The sequence below is a fragment of the Mesoplodon bidens genome (genome assembly GCF_964165515.1).
Source record: "Mesoplodon bidens genome assembly, chromosome: 1".
NCBI classification, from domain to species: domain Eukaryota; kingdom Metazoa; phylum Chordata; class Mammalia; order Artiodactyla; family Ziphiidae; genus Mesoplodon; species Mesoplodon bidens.
The window spans coordinates 195,418,541-195,432,577 of NC_138176.1; the positions used below are offsets into that span (position 1 = coordinate 195,418,541).

The 14,037-nt window shown below is 37.1% G+C and overlaps 1 protein-coding gene across 2 annotated transcripts in view; it reads left to right on the forward strand.

The window, feature by feature from the left end:
• Positions 1–14,037, forward strand: part of KLHL2 (kelch like family member 2) — a 124,836-nt gene that overhangs the window by 61,923 nt on the left and 48,876 nt on the right. For both annotated transcript variants that reach the window (XM_081238333.1, XM_081238332.1), the window contains exon 5: positions 10,298–10,460. In XM_081238333.1, the coding sequence (XP_081094459.1) occupies positions 10,298–10,460 (163 nt within the window). The remainder of the gene's footprint in view (positions 1–10,297; positions 10,461–14,037) is intronic.

The following is a 14,037-nucleotide window of genomic DNA, read 5'->3' on the forward strand; positions in this document are numbered from 1 at the left end:
ACTAAGGGGGAAACGTAGGAGGAGTCCATAGGAAGGAGTGGTGAGGGCCAGCCCCAAGACAAACTGCCTACTTTACATTTTTTCGTAGGGCTTGGCGTACCCAAGAGAGATGTTTTAGCTTTTGGAATGTGGTCCTCTCTCAATATATACACTGTATGGGAATTAATCACTTTTACATTCTTAGAATATATCATTAACACTCAGACTATATTAACAATATAATTGCTTTTTCTTTGACATTTTGGAATACACTTCAGGATCTTAGAGAGCCTTAGGATTTTAAAAATCAATCTCAGAGTTAATACTAGTGAAGCATATTGAAAAGGAAACAAATGGAAATTTTCTATTAGCTCATAGTGCTTTGTGGCTATGAAGGTTTATTGTATCAATATACTTCCATTTTGAGCTGAACCAAGATGGCGGAGTAGAAGGATGAGCTCTCACTCCCTCTGGTGAGAACACCAGAATCACAACTAGCTGCTGGACAGTCATCGACAGGAAGACACTGGAACTCACCAAAAAAGATACCCCACATCCAAAGACAAAGGAGAAGCCACAATAAGATGGTAGGAGTGGCGCAATCACAGTAAAATCAAATCCCATAACTGTTGGGTGGGTGACTCACAGACTGGAGAAGACATATACCACAGAAGTACACCCACTGGAGTGAAGGTTCTGAGCCCCACGTCAGGATTCCCAACCTGGGGGTCTGGCAACGGGAGGAGGAATTCCTAGAGAATCAGACTTTGAAGGCTAGTGGGATTTGATTGCAGAACTTCAGCAGAACTGGGGGAAACAGAGACTCCACTCTTGGAGGGCACACACAAAGTAATGTGCACATCGGGACCCAGGGAAAGGAGCAGTGAACCCAGGGGAGACTGAACCAGACCTAACTGCTAGTGTTGCAGGCTCTCCTGCAGAGGCGGGGGTTGACTGTGGCTCACCGTGGGGACAAGGACACTGTCAGCAGAAATTCTGGGAAGTACTCCTTGGCATGAGCCCTCCCAGAGTCTGCCATTAGCCCCACCAAAGAGCCCAGGTAGGCTCCAGTGTTGGGTTGCCTCAGGCGAAACAACCAACAGGGAGGGAACCCAGCCACACCCATCAGCAGTCAAGAAGATTAAAGTTGAGCTCTGCCCACCAGAGCAGAAGTCAGCTCTACCCACCACCAGTCGCTCCCATCAGGAAACTTGCACAAGCCTCTTAGATAGCCTCAGCCACCAGAGGGCCCAGGGCAGAAGCAAGAAGAACTACAATCCTGCAGCCTGTGGAACAAAAACCACATTCACAGAAAGACAGACAAGATGAAAAGACAGAGGGATATATACCAGATGAAGGAACAAGATAAAGCCCCAGAAAAACAACTAAATGAAGTGGAGATAGGCAACCTTCCAGAAAAAGAATTCAGAATAATGATAGTGAAGATGATCCAGGACCTCAGAAAAAGAATGGAGGCAAGAAATGTTTAACGAAGACCTAGAAGAATTAAAGAACAAACAGACAGAGACGAACAATACAATAACTGAAATGAAAACTACACTAGAAGGAATCAATAGCAGAATAACTGAGGCAGAAGAACGGATAAGTGACCTGGAAGACAGAATGGTGTAATTCACTGATACGGAACAGAATAAAGAAAAAAGAATGAAAAGAAATGAAGACAGCCTAAGAGACCTCTTGGACAACATTAAACAAACCAACATTCGCATTATAGGGGTCCCAGAAGGAGAAGAGAGAGAGAAAGGACCCGAGAAAATATTTGAAGACATTATAGTCGAAAACTTCCCTAACATGGGAAAGGAAATAGCCACCTAAGTCCAGGAAGCACAGTGAGTCCCATACATGATAAATACAAGGAGAAACACGCTGAGACACATAGTAATCAAATTGGAAAAATTAAAGACAAAGAAAAATTATTGAAAGCAACAAGGGAAAAACAACAAGTAACATACAAGGGAACTCTCATAAGGTTAACAGCTGATTTTTCAACAGAAACTCTACAAGCCAGAAGGGAGTGGCAAGATATACTTAAAGTGATGAAATGGAAGAACCTACAACCAAGATTACTCTACCCGGCAAGGATCTCATTCAGATTCGATGGAGAAATCAAAAGCTTTACAGACAAGCAAAACCTAAGAGAATTCAGCACCACCAAACCAGCTCTACAGCAGATGCTAAAGGAACTTCTCTAAGTGGGAAACACAAGAGAAGAAAAGGACCTACAAACACAAACCCAAAACAATTAAGAAAATAGTCATAGGAACATAAATATCGAGAATTACCTTAAATGTGAATGGATTGAATGCTCCAACCAAAAGACACAGATAGGCTGAATGGATACAAAAACAAGACCCATATATATGCTGTCTACAAGAGCCCCACTTCAGACCTAGGGACACATACAGACTGAAAGTGAGGGGATGGAAAAAGATATTCCATGCAAATGGAAATCAAAAGAAAGCTGGAGTAGCAATACTCATATTAGATAAAATAGACTTTAAAATAAAGAATGTTACAAGAGACAAAGAAGGACACTACATAATGATCAAGGGATCAATCCAAGGAGAAGATATAACAATAATAAATATATATGCACCCAATATAGGAGCACCTCAATACATAAGGCAACTGCTAACAGCTATAAAAGAGGAAATTGACAGTAACACAATAATAGTGGGGGACTTTAACACCTCACTTACACCAATGGACAGATCATCCAAACAGAAAATTAATAAGGAAACAGAAGCTTTAAATGACACAATAGACCAGATAGATTTAATTGATATTTATAGGACAGTCCATCCCCAAACAGCAGATTACACTTTCTTCTCAAGTGCGCATGGAACATCCTCCAGGATAGATCACATCTTGGGTCACAAATCAAGCCTCAGTAAATTTAAGAAAATTGAAATCATATCAAGCATCTTTTTTGAATACAGCGCTCTGAAATTAGAAATGAATTACAGGGGAAAGAACATAAAAAACACAAACACATGGAGGCTAAACAGTACGTTACTAAATAACCAAGAGATCACTGAAGAAATCAAAGAGGAAATCACAATATACCTAGGGACAAATGACAATGAAAACATGACGATCCAAAACCTATGCAATGCAGTAAAAGCATTCAAAGAGGGAAGTTTATAGCTATACAGTTGTACCTGAAGAAAGAAGAAAAATCTGAAATAACAATCTAACCTTACACCTAAAGGAACTAGAGAAAGAAGAACAAACAAAACCCAAAGTTAGCAGAAGGAAAGAAATCATAAAGATCAGAGCAGAAATAAATGAAATAGAAACAAAACAATAGCAAAGATCAATAAAACTAAAAGCTGGTACTTTGAGAAGATAAACAAAATTCATAAACCATTAGCCAGACTCATCAAGAAAAAGAGGGAGAGGACTCAAATCAATAAAATTAAAAATTAAAAAGGAGTAGTTACAATAGATACCACAGAAATACAAAGCATCCTAAGAGACTACCACAAGCAAATCTCTGCCAATAAAATGGACAACCTGGAGGAAATGGACAAATTCTTAGAAAGGTATAACCTTCCAAGACTGAACCAGGAAGAAATAGAAAATATAAACAGACCAATCACAAGTAATGAAATTGAAACTAGGATTAAAATTCTTCCAACAAACAAAAGTCCAGGACCAGATGGCTTCACAGGTGAATTCTATCAAACATTTAGAGAAGAGTTAACACCCATCCTTCTCAAACTCTTCCAGAAAATTGCAAAGGAAGGAACACTCCCAAACTCATTCTATGAGGCCACCATCACCCTGATACCAAAACCAGACAAAGATACTGCAAGAAAATAAAATTACAGACCAATATCACTGATGAATATAGATGCAAAATCCTCAACAAAATACTAGCAAACAGAATCCAACAACACAGTAAAGGATCATACACCGTGATCAAGTGGGATTTATCCCAGGGATGCAAGGATTCTTCAGTATATGCAAATCAATCAATGTTATACACCATATTAAGAGACTGAAGAATAAAAACCATATGATCATCTCAATAGATGCAGGAAAAGCTTTTGACAAAATTCAACACCCATTTATGATAAAAACTCTCCAGAAAGTGGGCATAGAGGGAAACTACCTCAACATAATAAAGGTCATATATGACAGACCCACAGCAAACATAATTTTCAATGGTGAAAAACTGAAAGAATTTCCTTTAAGATCATGAACAAGACAAGGATGTCCACTCTCACCAACATTATTCAACATAGTTTTGGAAGTCCTAGCCACAGCAGTCAGAGAAGAAAAAGAAATAAAAGGAACATAAATTGGAAAAGAAGCAGTGAAACTGTCACTGTTTGCAGACGACATGATATTATACATGGAGAATCCTAAAGATGCCACCAGAAAACTATTAGAGCTAATCAGTGAATTTGGTGAAATAGCAGGATACAAAATTAATGCACAGAAATCTCTTGCATTCCTACACACTAATGATGAAAAATCTGAAAGAGAAATTAAGGAAACACTCCCGTTTACCATTGCAACAAAAAGAATAATATACCTAGGAATAAACCTACCTAGGGAGACAAAAGACCTGTATGCAGAAAACAGTAAGACACTGATGAAAGAAATTAAAGATGATACCAACAGATGGAGAGATATACCATGTTCTTGGATTAGAAGAATCAATATTGTGAAAACATGACTGTACTACTCAAAGCAATCTACAGATTCAATGCAATCCCTATCAAATTACCAATAGCATTTTTTAAGAAAGTAGAACAAAAAATCTTAAAATTTGTACGGAGACACAAAAGACCCCAAATAGCCAAAGCAGTCTTGAGGGAAAAAAACGGAGCTGGAGGAATCAGACTCCCTGACTTCAGACTATACTACAAAGCTACAGTAATCAAGACAATATGGTACTGGCACAAAAACAGAGATATAGATCAATGTAACAGGATAGAAAGCCCAGAGATAAACCCACACACCTATGGTCAACTGATTTATGACAAAGGAGGCAAGGATATACAATGGAGAAAAGATAGTCTCTTCAATAAGGGGTGCTGGGAAACTGGACAGCTACATGTAAAAGAATGAAATTAGAACACTCCCCAACACCATACAAAAAAATAAAGTTAAAATGGATTAGAAACCTAAATGTAAGACCAGACACTATAAAACTCTTAGAGGAAAACATAGGAAGAACACTCTTTGACATAAATCACAGCAAGATCTTTTTTGATCCACCTCCTGAGTAATGGAAATAAAAACAAAAATAAACAAATGGGACCTAATGAAACTTCAATACTTTTTCACAGCAAAGGAAACCATAAACTAGAAAAAAGGACAACCCTCAGAATGGGAGAAAATATTTGCAAACGAATCAATGGACAAAGTATTAATCTCCAAAATATATATACAGCTCATGCAGCTCAATATTAAAAAAATAAACAATCTAATCCAGAAATGGGCAGAAGACCTAAATAGACATTTCTCCAGTGAAGACATACAGATGGCCAAGAAGCACATTAAAAGCTGCTCAACGTCACTAATTATTAGAGAAATGCAAATCAAAATTACAATGAGGTATTACCTCACACCAGTTAGAATGGGCATCATCAGAAAATCTACAAACAACAAATGCTGGAGAGAGTGTGGAGAAAAGGGAACCCTGTTGCACTGTTGGTGGGAATGTAAATTGATACAGCCACTATGGAGAACAGTATGCCAGTTCCTCAAAAAACTAAAAACAGAATTACCATATGATCCAGCAATCCCGCTACTGGGCATATACCCAGAGAAAACCATAATTCAAAAAGACACATGCAGCCCAATGTTCACTGCAGCACTATTTACAATAGCCAGGTTATGGAAGCAACGTAAATGCCCATCGACAGATGAATGGTTAAGAAGATGTGGTACATATATACAATGGAATATTACTCAGTCATAAAACGGAACGAAATTGGGTCATTTGTTGAGATGTGGATGGATCTAGAGACTGTCATACAGAGTGCAGTAAGTCAGAAAGGGAAAAACAAATATCGTATATTAACGCATGTATGTGCAACCTAGAAAAATGGTACAGATGAACCAGTTTGCAGGGCGGAAACTGAGACACAGATGTAGAGAACAAACGTATGGACACCAAGTGGGGAAAGCCGCGGCAGGTGTTGGTGGTGGTGTGATGAATTGGGCGATTGGGGTTGACATGTATACACTGATGTGTATAAAATTGATGACTAAGAAGAACCTGCTGTATAAAAAAATAAATTAAATTAAAAAATTTTAAAAAAAAGATTAGGAGTCCAAGGACCTGAGACCCTGCACACACCGTAATCTTGTCAGCAACCCCTCCTTTGGGAAGTATTGTTATAAAACGCCTTATCAAATCCTCCTGGGTTGGGACACATAGTTTTTTGAGGCAGGAGCCTGCTGTGTCCCCCTTTGCCTGGCAAAGTAATAAAGCTATCCTTTAAAATATATATATATATATATATATATACTTCCATTTCATATATGAAGCAGCACTATTCAACTACTTCTTTAGAGAGCTCAGGAAAATTAGTTTTAGAGACATAAATGTATTCTTCAGATTTCTTAATTATAATGCCTAAGATATTTTTGTGACCTGAATAGCACATTAAGAAACCACCTCTTCACAATATAGGTGTTTCCCACATTTGTTACCAACTGTACAGTTAATCCACTTTGTAGAAAATAAGCCATAGGATTATGATCACCCCAGATTAAAAAGCACATCTTCCTTTTCAGCGATATGTAAAAACCACAGAAGCCAGAATGATATCAGATATTGAAAGATTAGGATACTAAATCTGATCTCCCAAATCAGTAATTTGTGTGCCACCTTCATGATTTGCTATATTCTGTAGTGCTCATACTATTAAATACTTAATGTTTTTATCTTCATGACTCAGTTTTTGCTTAAATTTATTTAAGAATTTATTTTATTGAAATAAATAGTAACTTTAAAGATGTATTCCCAACTATTAACATGAGAATGTTCGTCTGTGCCATCTAAACATTATACCCACTTTGGTTAATACCTCTCTCCTAGCAGATTCAAGCTATCCCATCCAGGTGTGTGACCTTGGGCAACTTACCAGCTTCTCCCAGCCTCTGTATTCATTGTGTCTAATGGGGGTAATGAGGTGTTGTTGCCTGTCAAGTGCTTAAGACAGTGCCCGACACAGTAATTAGTCAGTAAACGGAAGCAACTGCATGAATTCAGTTGAAGTGATTTTCGTCTTTATTACTCTTCTGAAAAGAGCAACATTGCAGATTTAGAAATTAGACAAGCACTTCAATTCTGCATCTACAGATGGGGCTCAAGGTAGTGGAAAGAACAATAGACCAAAGAGTTGGTGAATTTTATATCACTAGCTCTGTGCAACTTGTTCAGATCTTTTGGCCTCTCTAGGATTTGGTTTCTTCATCAGACAAATCAGGAGGTTTGATGTGACTTGATCCCAAGGCATCTAGCTCATAGGCTGCCAGCTGTTTGATTCTGACTGTGAGATATGGTTCATCTGTAATTTGAGCATGTTTTGTTTGTTTGGTTTTTTAGCTGGTTGTCTGATACATAGAGTAATCTGGGCATTTGGTGTGGTCCCAGCTGCTTTCCTGTTTTCATCATGTTAGTAAGCCTGGGCCAATTATTAATTGTTTTTGAAGCTGTATATAATTATTTAATAATTATGAGCTATTGAAGTTTAATCCTAGTAAAATTACATCATAAAACTGAGGCATTTTTAAAGGATTTACTGATAAAAGGAAAATATAAATAAATTCATTTTACACATGTTACTAACATTTAAGGTGTACTTAATATATGTTTGCCAGTCATGGAACCACTTAACCCATCATTGTCATCAATAAAAAATTATATGTGAATCTCTAGCCATGTGGCCTACAATTAAAATAACTTTTATATCTCTGGCCTACATGACTTGCCATATCCTTTCCAGATCTGGGATTCTACAGTTTTATGAATTTCAGTCTCCTGATAGGGTAGGTCTAGAGTTGGTAGTGATGAAGTCAAGGAAGCAAAATAAATTTTTAAAAGTCTGCTATAGCTGCTTTTTTAGATGGATATGTATATAAATATGGGTGTGTATGTGTATGTCAGCATAGTATGAACCAATTGCTGATTTTTTTCCCTTAAGAATATATCTTAGAAAATTTCCCATTCATATAGTTTCCTCATTCTTTTGAATGGTTGCAGTGTTCCATTGAATGGATAATCACCAGTGTTTAACCAGTCTCCTTACGGTGGACATTTAGGCTTTTTTCTAACTTCTGCTATTACCCACAATAATGCTCTAATGAATGTCTTGTGTGTGTGAGCTTTTGTGCATATGTTAGTGTATCTGTAGGTTAAATTGCTGGGTTGGAGGATATGTGCATTTGTAATTTTGATTAAGTAGACAAATTGCTCTTCATGGAGGTTGAACCAGTGTACACACCCACCAACAATGCGTGAGTGAACCTGCTTCTGCTTGGCTGCTTTCCCCCTCAAGGATCCCTGTCTTTCTGTATTACGAAGCAATTTGAGTACTACTGTATTATACTTTGTTGTCTCTGGGAAAATGCTGATTAGGTGGGTGATCATTACTATTGATATTTGTGCAAATTTCACAGAGATTGAATCTTACACTGAAGACCACTTAACTATACGTATTTGCTGAATTAAATGGCTGCACAGTTAAGCATCTTGGAATGTGCTTTACGTTACTTCAGAGCACAATTATACCAGTGTAGAAAAACTCCAACTTGCAAATTGTCAGCAACTAAAGCCTTCCATGGAGATTCATTCCCATAACATAACGAAACACACTATATATATTATACAAAAGATTTGGCTATAAACAGTTATTTACACTTTATTTTTCTTAAATTTAGAAGGAAAAGACATTATCACCAGATACTGTTGCCTTGTTTTCAGAGAAAACTAATATTAGTTGGTGGAGTTGGACTAAAACACAAAGAGTTGTCCTCTTAGTCCTTGCTTCATAACCATTTGATTGTGTACATGCGGGCCCACAGCCTTTAGATCTGAGAGTTAAAGCTGCTGTGGTTCCTTTAAGAAAATAGAGTAGTTTGTGTTACAGAAAGATACGAATGCACTCTTTCTCTTCCACATTTAGGACTTACTACATACATTTAGGAAAATTGTAAAGGATATTCAAAACTACTATCTCTTTTCTCTTTTTCTCTTTGGGCTGCAGCTTGGCATGTATGAAAGTCAGTTCCTGAAGGAACTTAGATCTTATTTATTTTTTATGCTAATATGCCAATGTGACCTTTTCTTAAATTGACTATTCTGATAGTTTTTTTTTCCCTTTGGCTTTTATTAGAAGGACTTGCAAACTTCTTTTTTATGAAGTTTTATGAAATTTTTTTTAAGAAGTTTTCCAATTTGATTTTCAAATATGGTTCTTTACATAGCATCATACTAATTCACTTTTTTTTGAAAATTTTTATGAAGTTTTCCAATTTGATTTTCAAATATGATCCTTTACAAAGCATCATACTAATTCACTTACAAGGAAGAATTTTTCCATCATTGACCTATTTGAAAAGCAGTTGTAGTGTTGGATGTAGTATTTCTAGTAAAGATACTGGTTAAATCCCAAAGAATAACCTAATTAATACAAAATCTCTTGGAGTTATTGAAATAAAAATACAAATTAAAAAGTTATTATTAGGCAATTACTCTTTATGGTTTTTTTTAGCACATATATTACATTTCAGAGAAACTGTTTGATTGTAGTTAGACTGTTGAGTTTTAAATTGTTCTATCCCCCTAAGGAAAGCAGTTTGTGGTGTTACTCAGAGACAGTGGAAAAACAGAATGAGGCTTTGTTGTGGCATTTATTATTCTGTGCTCACCCCTTCCCCATAAATTCACTGAAGCTCATGACTCCTTGAACTAAGGGAAGAAAACCATTTTCACTGAACCATAGCACCCCCTAACAGCCTAATAATTTATGTTTTTAAAATTCAAAGGAACATTTTGTTTCTGCTTATGAAAAGAATCATTAATATGATCTGATATCTCTTATATTCTTGTGACCAAGAAGAGATCTTTGAAAGAGTCCATAGAAATTATGGGGAATGGAAGGAGGCATTACCCTTTTTGCAAATAATTGTTACATTACTCTTCTATGGGATGCTGGGGTCTGGATGCAGATCTTGAGCTGTGGCTGGACCCCTAAGCCCTCTATAGACACAGTGAACAGTGAAACTTTTTCTAGCCAGTTGCCTAACCATGCTTACTTGTGTGTTATAGGTTCTTCTCCCAGCAGCTGGTCTGTTACAGTTACAGGATGTGAAGAAGACTTGCTGTGAATTTTTGGAATCTCAGCTTCACCCTGTCAACTGCTTAGGAATCCGGGCTTTCGCTGATATGCACGCATGCACAGACCTCCTGAACAAGGCCAACACCTATGCAGGCAAGTGGAATAAACCTCGGCTGAGTTTGAGACAGGGAAGAATGTGGAGCTCTTGATTTCTGATATGATTCTATAGTGAATCTGGAAAGTTGTGTCATATTTCTGGACCTGGACTTTATAAAAATACATTTACAGTCTTATAATGGTATGGTAGCACTGCATAACTGAAGCATGTTCATGGAGTTCTGAATTTAAAAGAAAAAAGAAGAAACTGTATGTGGTATTAGGCCTAGTAGTTTTATGTAAATATTGAATCCCTATGTATTTTTCTTTCAAATTATCAAATTAATAGGCATATAAGAAAGTGTTTACATATGAAATTAAGTCATTTTATCTCTGTGGCTTTTTACACCTTTTTCTTGTATCCAAGAAAACATTCTGTGGCATAAAAATACTCAAAGCAAAGAAATCTAGTTGCCTTTGAGTGGGGTAGAAAAGTTGATCCCAAATAGAGGCAGCCCTCTCCTTAGATTAAACACTCATTTCCAGGACCTCCTGCTGACATCCTCTCCCTGTGGTGGGTGGAGGGAGGCCTGTGTCTGTCCAGTCGGGGAGAAGAGATTATTGTTATAGCTTAGGATGTAGCTAAAGTACACAAAAGTAACCTATAATTTATTTTGCTCTGAGTTTACAAACATTTAAAAAATTCATATTAAAAGTGATTATTAGGAAGTGTCTAATTTTTTAAAAAATGATTTTCTAGAAGATAAACCTGGTGGAAGTTATAATCCCTCATCTCTGCCCTATATCTGTGACACCCAGTAGGAACAGTTACCATAGAACCTCCCAAGACTATTGCCCCTTAGTAAGCTCTAGAACCCCAACTTCCTGGAGCCTTCAAATGCAAGAGCCCCTCATCTAAACTCTGCTCCACTCTGTATACTCTGATAACTAAGGAACATTTTGGCACATAGACCCAGGTAAGGGGTGTGTGTGTATGTGTACACAGAGCTTCTGACAGGAGAAGTATTCCTAGAATCCCTGTTGCATTTATCAAAGAAATAGTCGTACAAGGTGGTTAGTTGGAAAAAAAAAAAAAAAAAGCCCACAGCGCTGCAGTAAAATATAATAGGTCCAGTAAGTTTGAACTTTATAGATTTCGGTGGGGTGGCCTGATTGACCTAACTACCTTTTATAAAATTGTTTCAGTGGGAAAATGTGATATAAGTCCCAAAATGCTTATTTACAGATAAACTTTTAGAACATAACCCTTCTGTAAGTTGGGGAATGCATATAATATGTAATCTGCATTAAATATATCTTTCTCGGGCTGCTGGTTGTCTCACGGTACTTGATAAATATTACTGAATCTTAAGAGATAGAGAGGGAATGAATAAAATAGAATTAATGCAAAACATGTCCATACATAGTTCTCATGATATACTAGAACTGTTAGTTTCACTCATATCAGAACCAACTCATTGACTGTGTCTTAAGGAGACAGATTTTATTATTTCTTTCTTATTTACAATCATAAATTTATTGTAGTTTACGACAGAATGTGAACAATTTTCCACAAGAATTACACCTATACATCGTAGTTGATAGAGTCTTCCTTCATAATTATGACAAGAATTTTTTGTGGAAAAATTGTCAGTTTCAACAAAATTGCAAAGAAAATTTGATTTTTCATTTTTAATGCACTAAACCTTAAATCAAAGTCTTATTTAAAAGATATACTGCTTTTATACCATGCATCTGAATCTTAAAGTTGCTCAAGTTTCTAAAGTAACATTTTATAGCATTTTTTATTATGAAAAGTTGCAATACATACAAAAATAGAATAGTACTCACCACCCACCTCACCATCAGTTGTCAATTAATGGATAATCTTGTTTTAACTACACCCTCTTAACTACTCCTCCTCTGTTATTATTTTTTATATGTAAACATTTTAGTAAAGTCTAATGAACATATAAAAAGTATGCAAATCATACATCTACAGCTTCATGAATTTTTGTATCCTCTTGTGCAATATTATTATTATTAGTTTTTAAACATCTTTATTGGAGTATAATTGCTTTCCAATGGTGTGTTAGTTTCTGCCTTATAAGAAAGTGAATCAGCTATACATATATGTAAATCCCCATATCTCACCCTCTTGTGTCTCCCTCACACCCTCCCTATCCTACCCCTCTAGGTGGACACAAAGCACCGAGCTGATCTCCCTGTGCTAGGCGGCTGCTTCCCACTAGCTATCTATTTTACATTTGGTAGTTTATATATGTCCATGCCACTCTCTCACTTCGTCCCAGCTTACCCTTCCCCATTCCTGTGTCCTCAAGTCCATTCTCTATGTCTGTGTCTTTATTCCTGTCCTGCCCCTAGGTTCTTCAGAACGTTTTTTTTCCTTTAGGTTCCATATATATGGATTAGCATATGGTATTTGTTTTTCTCTTTGACTTACTTCCTCTGTATGACAGTCTCTAGGTCCATCCACTTAACTACAAATAACTCAATTTCATTTCTTTTTATAGCTGAGTAATATTCCATTGTATATATGTGCCACATCTTCTTTATCCATTCATCTGTCGATGGACACTTAGATTGTTTCCATGTCCTGGCTGTTGTAAATAGAGCTGCAGTGAACATTGTGGTACATGCCTCTTTTTGAATTATGGTTTTCTCAGGGTATATGCTCAGTAGTGGGATTGCTGGGTCGTATGGTAGTTCTATTTTTATTTTTTTGAGGAACCTCCATACCGTTCTCCATAGTGGCTGTATCAATTTACATTCCCACCAACAGTGCAAGAGGGTTCCCTTTTCTCCACACCCTCTCCAGCATTTATTGTTTCTAGATTTTTTGATGATGGCCATTCTGACTGGTGTGAGATGATATCTCTTGTAGTTTTGATTTGCATTTCTCTAATGATAAGTGATGTTCAGCATCCTTTCATGTGTTTGTTGGCAATATGTATAGTATATCTTCTTTGAGGAAATGTCTATTTAGGTCTTACGCCCTTTTTTTTTTTTTTTTGCCGTACGCGGGCCTCTCACTATTGTGGCCTCTCCCGTTGCGGAGCACAGGCTCTGGATGTGCAGCCTCAGTGGCCATGGCCCACGGGCCTAGCCGCTCCGCGGCATGTGGGATCTTCCCTTGCCATGTCCCCTGCATCGGCAGGCGGACTCTTAACCACTGCACCACCAGGGAAGCCCTTCTGCCCATTTTTTGATTGGGTTGTTTGTTGTTTTGATATTGAGCTGCATGAGCTGCTTGTATATTTTGGAGGTTAATCCTTTGTCAGTCATTTCGTTTGCAAATATTTCCTCCCATTCTGAGGGTTCTCTTTTGGTCTTGTTTATGGTTTCCTTTGCTGTGCAAAAGCTTTTAAGTTTCATTAGGTCCCATTTGTTTATCTTTGTATTTATTTCCATTTCTCTAGGAGGTGGGTCAAAAAGGATCTTGCTGTGATTTATGTCATGGAGTGTTCTGTGTATGTTTTCCTCTAAGAGTTTTATAGTGTCTGGCCTTACATTTAGGTCTTGAATCCATTTTGAATTTATTTTTGTGTATGGTGTTAGAGAGTGTACTAATTTCATTCTTTTCCATGTAGCTGTCCAGTTTTCCCAGCACCAC